Below are 10,465 nucleotides of genomic sequence, written 5' to 3' on the forward strand. Positions count from 1 at the left end.
TGATATGATTTAGGCCTTCATTATGGGTTCTACAATCATAATAAGCACAAGGACCAGGAACCAAATAAGAGAGTAAAAGGGAGGAGAGGATCTCTAAAGAAATGAATACTATGTATAATTATGGATATGTAAAGGCAAAACTAGAATAGGATGGTCAAAAGTGATGGAGGGAAAAGAGAGCAGAAAGAGGAGGGAATATGGACAGGGATAAGTATCATTAAAACTTACTGTAGGATCTTTCTCAAATATATACATAGGAAAGGAGTCTAAATTGAGTTACTAAATATTAGGGCGGTCAAAACCCCAACTAGATATCACCATCATATGCTGTCAAGGAATACCTTCAGTGGTAGGAATGAGTTACATCTTCAAGAGTTTTTTGGCCTGAGGGGCCCCAAGAAAACCCCCAAAATATCAGGCTAATGCCAGGGTGTTGTTACTCTTCATAAACTTATGGTAGGGCCCTATAAGAAAAGATAGCACTTACATATGTTATCAAACACGTAGAAGTCAACCATGTGCCTAGTCAGAAGTTTCACCTTATTGGCTAGTCTCTGTGGTGTTGGAAGTTCCTCTGCATGCTATGGAGGTGAAAGGCAATCACCTTTATCTCTTTGCCATCCAACCTGTCACCTACAACAGAAGCCTTCCAGCCTGATACAGTGGCACAACTGTCCAGGGAGAAACCACTTTCTGACTATAAGATGGGACCTATGCCTGACAGTGATAAAATGGCCAGGAATCTGAGTCTAGAGAGGTCATGATCCCAGAGAAAGCATAATACCATTATCCTGTCAAAGGAACATTGCAGTAACAAGGTTACTAATGACAAACTGTATAACCAAAGATTAGTGCCTTCCTACTCAGGCCTATCAGAGTCATTTCATACAGAAGATGACAATTAACACCCACAGAAACCCACAGTTGGACAATACAGCAACTGAGAGATTTAAGAACACAACTTTCCCCTGAGTTGTGGTGGCAGCACATTTAAAATCCCAGAACTTGGGCAGCAGAGGCAGACAGAACTATCATGAATTTGATCTGGTCTATAGAGCCAGTTCTAGGACAGCCAAATCTACATAGAAAAATTGTGTCTCCAAAAACCAAAAACCAAAATCAAATCAAAACTAACAACAAAAACCCAAGCAAAACCCACAAAGAAACAAACAAACACACTGTTTTCCTAAATGGGATAGCTTCATCAATGCCCCCCCTCACCCCCAAGCTTGGTGATTTTATGCAGAAGAGGCAGACAGATTTTAAGAGCCACAGCAGGTGTATGACTCCAAGGACATTGTCTCTCCCAGGAATAACAGGACTGCTACGCATATGAACTAAAAGAAACAGTCACCATGCACAAGCCCTACGTAGGTTCAAGATAGGTTTCCAGCATTAAGAGGGGGGAAGTAACATGGGCTCCTACTGCTAAGCAAGAAGGTATCTGAAACTAATACCTGGTGTCAGAAGTTGTTTTTCTCCAATAAAGTTTCACTGTTTATATTAGCTTCAGGCAGACCCAGTGCTAAGGAGTAGTAAGCAAACAGAAAACAAGCTTAATGGTGTTTCTTTTTTGATTCATTTTACTTTGCTTTCTACATGGACACTTTTCGTCTAATTGATCATTTTTTATCTTGATTTCAATTTTTTGTCGTCTGTTTGGTTGCTCGTTTAAAGAAAAAAAGAAAAAAGATTATAAATTTGGGCGGGAGGACCTGGGAGAAGAGGAGAGAAGGGGAAACCATCAAAACATACCATATGAAAAAAAAATGTTTTCAATTAAAAAATGACAAATAGGGGCTGGGGATTTAGCACAGTGGTAGAGCGCTTACCTAGGAAGCGCAAGGCCCTGGGTTCGGTCCCCAGCTCCGAAAAAAAGAACCAAAAAAAAAAAAAAAATGACAAATTGTGACTCTCGGAAATGAAAAAAAAATGCAATATACTTGAGTTGCTGAGACGTGTTTAGAGGCTTTAAGACATTCTGAATGCAAAGTGTGAAGCAAAGTCTCCAGGTTACATTATTTATGACTGAAAATTCAAAAATCTTCTCCTGCATGTGACTCCTTCTGTGTTCTCTGGTGTGCTAAGGTGTGCGACATGTCACTCAGCGTCTAGACATGACATAATATGCTCCTGAGAGAGCCACACACCGCCAACTACATGGTGTCTCTAACACCTCTGGACTGGATGTTACAATGAAGAGACTGAGGATTTTCAGCCCAGAGTCTGGGACTGAATTCCCTGATTGTGGAACCCCAGTGCCTGAAGAGGGCTTTGGCAAATTGTGCTGGATGGAACCTTTGTGATACAGGAAAGGCTCAAAGAACCAAGACTCAGCACTTGGGAGGTAGCTTGCTTTGCAGGTGTTTTTTGTTCCTCTGGAGGTGACAATGCTATATCGTGGGAAGCTAGTAGAAGCACTGTCTACTCTATAAGCAAATACCAACACTACCTTATAGCCCCTCATTAGACAATGAGGTAGGGTCAGCCAGAGGTCGCAAAGGCACTGATATTTACTGCTGGAGACCCCACGGTGGCTGTTCATTGTGACCAAAGACAACACTTTCTATGGATACACACATGATATAGGTCACATGCTGTATTCAAAAGCCAAATAAAGCTTCTGATGCTACCCAGGTGAGAACAGCAGCTGAGGCAACACTGATAGGGGCTTTAGATAAACAGTTCCCCCAGGTTTCCAATCTCCCTGTGCCTCCCCTGAGGAAGAGTTCTACTAGGGAGGCCTGCCCGTGAGCAAACAGGACCCAAAGAATCCTGTTTCCATGTGATAAGCAAAATAAAAAGGAGGTGATTTGGAACTGAGAGAGAGGCAAAACCCAAACTACAGGCATAGAGGCCCTCAGGTGGGCCTTTACTGAGAACACTGTAAGAGAAACCGAAGCACTAAAGTTGCTGAGAGTGAAGACCGTGAGTTATGTACTAGGATCATAGCTTTATTGAATGACGATGAGGTTTTTCATGCTGAAATACTAAATGTCTCTAGGACTTTGTGTCACTGAATTTTGAAACACACAGTGTTTCAAAGATAATACATGGTAGGACATGGGAAATGTAGGAAGAGTTGATACCATATTTGAAATTACAAAGTGTTTGTTGCTGAAGAGGTCCTTACATCAGTGTCATTTTCTGTATTTTCTAAAGAGGGAACATTGGATTCTTTACTCTTGGGCTGATTTACATAACTAATCAAGAGAAAAAGAAACACAATAAACAATAATGAAAAACAAGCAAAAAGAATACAAATGAGAATCACTGGCTTCCTACTTTCCTTAGGTTTCTCTTCTTTCAAATGCAGAGGGCCACTGTCAACACTCCCACCAAAGCCACTTTCCAGGCAATATGGTGGGTCCCACCCAAGGTCACAGTGGCAGTGGTGTAAATTGTTGCACACACCTTTCATGTTGCATGTCTTGGGTGAACACTGACTTATCCATATTGACTTATTGACACACTTTCTATTAATACACACATGCTCTGGACTACAGTCTGTGCCGTCTTTCACGAAACCAACGTCAGGGATTGTCATCCCAAAATGGTAGTCAGTTCCCCAACAGGTGACACCATTGAGGCGAGTCCAGTGTACAGTGGAATGGTCTTGCAAAAGGGGAATGCCTGTTACATTCTCACACTGAAGTCTGCCACAGAGGATGTCTGAGTCATGACATCTTAAGTATGCATCTCTGATCATACCACAGTTGCCGAAACGGTCACCTCGGGTGTTGAGTTCTCTGTAGCAACTCTGAGCTGCACTCCTGGCTTCTTGGCCAAAGATTTGCTTACACTGCTCATTTCGGTTATTACATCTCTTTTCATAGCAGTAGCCACCACCTCGACAGGGGCTCCCATCAAGCAAATAAACGTCATTAGGACACTTATAAGAATGGCCATTGCACCATTCAGGAAGGTCACATTCATTGACCTGTTCTCTGCAAACTGTGCCTGATGGCATGACACGGCAATGTGTGCAACAGAGTCCGAAAGCACAGGTAGCCCCATCTTTGAGGGTGCAGCTGGACTTACAACATGGATCTCTTGCACACATTTCTGCAGATCCACAATCACACTGCTCTCCATCATCGACCACTCCATTCCCACAGCGCTTGCTTTTGAGGCTGCCTAATGGCTTCGTTTCCTTGCGCATACAGTTGGCAGTAGCATATGTTGTCCAAAAGGCAGAATAACTACAGTTACTGAACTTCTGGATGCCACTGTCTGTTGGAGCCATTAAGCAATCTTTTGCTCCACAGGTACACGATCCTTCATCATGCTGCATACCCAAATTATGACCCATCTCATGTGCTATAATATGTCCAAAATAAAACAGATTATGTCCTATCAGACGATCAATTCCACAATTAAGAGATGGCATACAGACCGTTCCAACGTAAGCTAAACCAAGGTAAATACCAAAATGATGATTCACAAAAAGATGTGCAATATCATTTGGAATACGAAAATTAAGACTGCGAGTCTTCCAAATACAAAATTCATATAGGAGGACATCTATATTATGTATGGGCACGTGATTTCTTTCATTCCACAGCTCAACTCCAAGTAAAACTAGCTCGAGATCCAATGTCTGATAAATTTTATTTATTATATTGATAATGGTGAATACTTCCACTAACACGTGTGAACTATTATCGTTATGATAACGAATTCGCTCACGGTCAATAACCAATGCCAGGTCAAGAAAACGCTTGTGAGTCCACCATCCTTCGTAGTGGCTTTGCATCAGAGTGAGGTTCTCGTTCTTCTGAAGCTTCAATTGTCGTGCTATCTCTTCTGTCAGTGCACATCTCATGGGAAGTAATTCTGTCCCCTCACGGTCTATCTTATGAACCAAATGTTCAAACGTGGCAGAAAGGTTCTTGGGCTTGATTTCATATACTGTGCCATTTACCTGTAATATTCCTTGAAAGCCTCCAGAACAGGTGGTAATAGCAACCATGAACTCTGGGTCTCCATCCATATAGCCATGGTAGTAGCAATCCTTCTGGACATAAGGCTGGTCCTTGTGTAGAGCACCTTGCTTAGTGTAGGTGAATACAGAGAGGAGCCTAGATACCAAGAACTTCTTGGCCTTCATGTAAATAAAATGTTTCTGGCCCCCAAAGTGCAGGCTATAGGTCAGCCATCCCATAGCCCACATTGGTCTGTTGCCTGTGACTTGTAAGGGTATCACTACTTCTGGGAGGCTGGTGTGCTGAGCAAACCCAGTCAAGGGCCATGATGAAAGAATGATCAATATCTTCAGCCAGAGGTATAGATGAGGTAGTTTTGTGTGTACCACAGTTTTATCCATAGCTACCTTGTCCTCTGAGACAGCAAAGGGGGATGCCCTTTGTCTTGTTTGCATGCAGTGCTGGCTTTTAATGGTCTGTCTTCTGGCTGCGTTGTTGCATTAGAGCAGTGAGACTGAATGAAATGACAGAAATTGGAGTATCTCAGTTATAGGCAGGCCATGGTGGAAGAGAAAGATGGCTTAATATAGCTGACGTATAGTTCAAAGGCATGGCTGTACAAAGTGCATTAGATTTGCTGTTTGATTTTGTTGGAATACAGTCAAACTCTGGGGGTAAGTGAAAATTTTAATTTTCCAAGATTGGTGTTCTCTGAACCTAGACAGAAAACTCATGGATTTAAAATCCATGAGTTTTCATGCCTACAATAAATATTTAAAGCAAAGTTGTCAGTGAATAATGACTGTCTATCTATCTATCTATCTATCTATCTATCTATCTATCTATCTATCTGTTAATCTAGAAAAAATAAAATTGTTTTTTCCAATTGTCAACAGTGAATTGTTATGTTACGTTAGTTAGGAGAGATTTGTATATACTGCTCACATTACTTTTTATTTCAACACACACACACACACACACACACACACATGCACAGGACTATTCACACACACACACACACACACACACACACACACTGTAAGCTTATTGTTCAAGACACCAAGAGATCTAGGATCTATTTTGGACAAAAGTTTTAAATTGTGAGCACCGTTATAATATCCTCAGGTATTCTCTATGTTTGTGGGTTTCAAGCTGTTGTTTTTAAAGATGGGATTTCAGTATATCACCTTGCCTGGCTTTGATTTCATGGTCCTTTAGCCTCTGGCTCCCATTCGAGAGCTTGAAGTATAGGCATATATTACTTATTGTCTTTTATATTTCCATTTCTAAGGAAATATATTTTCGTGAAATTCATTTGATAGTTTTTAATACTAGTTTTTGTTCTGATGGAAAAGGTCTAATCATTACTGACGTGATACTCTTGATAATTAATCAATATGAATTCATAATTTTTTCTTAAAATGTCCTGCAATCTTCTCAAAGAAAAACAAAATAATATGATCTTAGTTTTCTTCTTACCATGTACAATAATTTATACAATGACTCAACATGTTATAGTTCTTGAGTGACTATAACTTTTTCATTCATACAGTACATAGTGCCATGTACTATAAAAACCTTAAATTTGATTTTAAAAATCTTTTCTCCATTCTTTTCTTTCCATAGCTTCATCAAATGCATCAGTCTCTGTACCATACACTCTACCTAGCATTTTTCTAATATAATGTCTACCTCAGTGTTATTCAAGGCAGAGTAGCCACACATTAAAAAGGTTTAGAGTGACCAATCAAATAAATAGAGCAGAGTAGGAAAGAAGACAGATATAATTCTTTTATCTAGTTATGGTTTGAAATACTGAGTAAGTGTCAAGGTGTGTGTTCCTGTATGAACTCATAGTCTAATTATTTGTGCTTCTATGCCTAGTGTTAATTCTTGAATGACTTACTAGCAGGTGAAATGACAATGTCCATGACCTGGTCTAATGATAGCTTGCGTCGTGTCACAACTGCACTGTAGCTTTTTCTTGAGACTTTCCATGACAAAGAGATATTGGTCCCCACATTCTTTCTCTCTCATACAGTTGAGTTCTAGATCGAACTGCCTAGCAACAAGAAACTCTCAGGACACAGAACAGTGCAACTTGCTAAGGTTCTACCCCCATGCCTGTACTAGCTCAAACGAGTTTGCTTTCTGTTGACTCCTCAGTATGAGGAATCAGATTTCCTAGTAGGCTTCATAAATTCAAAGTGAATTAACTTCTTTTTCTTACTACCATTCTGCATTTTCCACAAAGTCATATAACTATTATACAAAGTCACATAATTATTATACCTTCTGTACTTTTTTTTGATCATGTTGCCTGCATGAACTCAGTTGAACCCCAGAGTCCAGGCAAAACAATCAAATAAGCATCAGCATTAAATGACATCATAGATGAATTGGATTCAACAGAAAACTACAAAATAATCTTTCTAATAAGGGCAGAGCAAATACCCTTAGTATCCAAGAAGCATTGTCTAAAGTAAATAGAATACTAAGAAAGAATGGAAGTCTTCGGGGTTGGGGATTTGGCTCAGTGGCAGAGCGCTTGCCTAGGAAGCGCAAGGCCCTGGGTTCGGTCCCCAGCTCTGAAAAAAAGAACCAAAAAAAAAAAAAGAAAGAAAAGAAAAAAAGAATGGAAGTCTTCCCAAATGTAGTGAAATGAAATTAATTATTTGTATTCTATCTGATCATAATGAATTGAAGGCACATATCAAAAGTACAGAAAACATCAAACACACATAAACGCTAGGAGATTAAATAACAAAACCTACTGAATGATGAGATATTGAGAAATTTCTAGACCCACACCCAGTGGAAGCCTTTCCTCCAGGACTTCCAACAAAGCCAGGGTCACAGGTGAGACCCACAACACTCCCTCAATGCCTGGCCTAACTGGGACTACCCTGGGACACAGGGACGTAGGCAACCCTGTGCAGAGGCAAAATTTCCTTCCAGCTTGCACTGGAGCCCAGGAGCAGACTCTGGGTTCTGGATCTTCATCCAATCTGCCCACACTCAGAGGCAGCTTGTCCACCAAGATTTCTGACACATCCAGGATCACATGATCATATACTTAAGGAGGGATAGGGTCCAGTAAGAGACAACAAGGAGAGCTAACACAAGAGATAACTAGATGGCAAGAGGCAAGTGAAAGGACATAAGCAACAGAAACCAATGCTACTTAGCACCATCAGAACCCAGTTCTCCAACCATAGCAAGTCCTGAACAACCCAACACACCTGAAAAGCAAGATTTGGATCTAAAATCCCATCACACGATGATGATAGAGGACTTTAAAAAGGTCATAGAAACTCCCTTAAAGAAATACAGGAGAACATAGGTACACAGGTAGAAGCCCTTAAAGATGATATTTTCCAGTTCCATCTATTTGCCTATGAATTTCATGAAGTCATTGTTTTTGATAGCTGAGTAGTATTCCATTGTGTAGATGTACCACATTTTCTGTATCCATTCCTCTGTTGAAGGACATCTGGGTTCTTTCCAGCTTCTGGCTATTATAAATAAGGCTGCTAGGAACATAGTGGAGCACGTGTCTCTTTTATATGTTGAGGCATCTTTTGGGTATATGCCCAAGAGAGGTATAGCTGGATCCTCAGGCAGTTCAATGTCCAATTTTCTGAGGAACCTCCAGACTGATTTCCAGAATGGTTTTACCAGTCTGCAATCCCACCAACAATGGAGGAGTGTTCCTCTTTCTCCGCATCCTCGCCAGCATCTGCTGTCACCTGAGTTTTTGATCTTAGCCATTCTCACTGGTGTGAGGTGAAATCTCAGGGTTGTTTTGATTTGCATTTCCCTTATGACTAAAGATGTTGAACATTTCTTTAGGTGTTTCTCGGCCATTCGGCATTCCTCAGCTGCGAATTCTTTCTTTAGCTCTGAACCCCGTTTTTTAATAGGGTTATTTGTCTCCCTGCGGTCTAACTTCTTGAGTTCTTTGTATATTTTGGATATAAGGCCTCTATCTGTTGTAGAATTGGTAAAGATCTTTTCCCAATCTGTTAGTTGCCGTTTTGTCCTAACCACAGTGTCCTTTGCCTTACAGAAGCTTTGTAGTTTTATGAGATCCCATTTGTCGATTCTTGATCTTAGAGCATAAGCCATTGGTGTTTTGTTCAGGGAATTTTTTCCAGTGCCCATGTGTTCCAGATGCTTCCCTAGTTTTTCTTCTATTAGTTTGAGTGTATGCGGTTTGATGTGGAGGTCCTTGATCCACTTGGACTTAAGCTTTGTACAGAGTGCTAAGCATGGATTGATCTGCATTCTTCTACATGTTGACCTCCAGTTGAACCAGCACCATTTGCTAAAAATACCATCTTTTTTCCATTTGATTGTTTTGGCTCCTTTGTCAAAAATCAAGTGCCCATAGGTGTGTGGGTTCATTTTTCAGTCTTCAATTCTATTCCATTGATCTACCTGCCCATCTCTGTACCAATACCATACAGTTATTGCTGTGTAATACAGCTTGAAGTCAGAGATGTTGATTCCCCAGAAGTTCTTTTATTGTTGAGGATAGTTTTCACTATCCTGTGTTTTTTGTTATTCCACATGAATTTGTAAATTGCTCTTTATAACTGAAGAATTAAGTTGGAATTTTGATGAGGATTGCATTGAATGTGTAGATTGCTTTTGGCAAGATAGCCATTTTTACAATATTGAGCCTGCCAATCCATGAGCATCTTTACATCTTCTGAGATCTTCACTTTCTTTCTTCAGGAAGTTCTTGTCATACAGATCTTTTCACTTGCTTGGTTAGAGTCACACCAAGATATTTTATATTATTTGGGACTATTGTGAAGGGTGTCATTTCCCTAATTTCTTTCTCAGACTGATTATCCTTTGAGTAGAGGAAGGCTACTGATTTGTTTGAGTGAATTTTATATCGAGCCACTTTGCTGAAGTTGTTTATCAGGCTTAGGAGTTCTCTGGTGGAACTTTTGGGGTCCCTGAAATATAGTATCATATCATCTGCAAATAGTGATATTTTGATTTCTTCCTTTCCAATTTGTATCCCTTTGACCTCCTTTTGTTGTCTGATTGCTCTGGCTAGGACTTCAGGTACTATATTGAATAAGTAGGGAGAGAGAGTGGGCAACCTTGTCTAGTCCCTGATTATAGTGGGATTGCTTCAAGTTTCTCTCCATTTAGTTTGATGTTGGCTACTGGTTTGCTGTATATTGATTTTACTGTGTTTAGGTTTGGGCCTTGAATTCCTGATCTTTTCAAGACTTTTAACATGAAGAAGGGGTGTTGAGTTTTGTCTAATGGTTTCTCAGTATTCTTTCTCCTATGCTGGTTCTACTCCCTGTTAGCAGCTTTCCTTAGAGCAGATAGAACATGGCTCAGGCATCTTGAACATCTTGGGGTCTCTGATTCTATTCCATTGATCTACCTCCCTGTCTCTGTACCAATACCATACAGTCTTTATCATTATTGCTGTGTACAACTTGAAGTCAGGGATGTTGATTCCCCTAGAAGTTCTTTTATTTTTTTTGTTTGTTTTTTCTTTTTTTTGT

At 40.2% G+C, this 10,465-nt stretch overlaps 1 protein-coding gene across 1 annotated transcript; it reads right to left on the reverse strand.

Annotated features, from left to right (window-relative positions):
• Positions 1-2,927: 2,927 nt before the first annotated feature.
• Positions 2,928-6,954, reverse strand: Adam25 (a disintegrin and metallopeptidase domain 25). The gene is made up of 2 exons (NM_001420983.1): positions 6,832-6,954; positions 2,928-5,439 (listed from the first exon to the last, which is right to left on the reverse strand). The coding sequence occupies exon 2, from the start codon at positions 5,378-5,380 to the stop codon at positions 3,101-3,103; it is 2,280 nt and encodes a 759-aa protein (NP_001407912.1). The 5' UTR covers positions 5,381-5,439; positions 6,832-6,954; the 3' UTR covers positions 2,928-3,100.
• Positions 6,955-10,465: the final 3,511 nt, after the last annotated feature.

This window comes from Rattus norvegicus, chromosome 16, assembly GCF_036323735.1.
Source record: "Rattus norvegicus strain BN/NHsdMcwi chromosome 16, GRCr8, whole genome shotgun sequence".
In the NCBI taxonomy this organism is placed as follows: Eukaryota; Metazoa; Chordata; class Mammalia; order Rodentia; family Muridae; genus Rattus; species Rattus norvegicus.

Bases quoted from the DNA above. Each gene is read 5' to 3' on its own strand.
- Adam25 (NM_001420983.1), bottom strand. From the start codon at position 5,380: ATGCAAACAAGACAAAGGGCATCCCCCTTTGCTGTCTCAGAGGACAAG.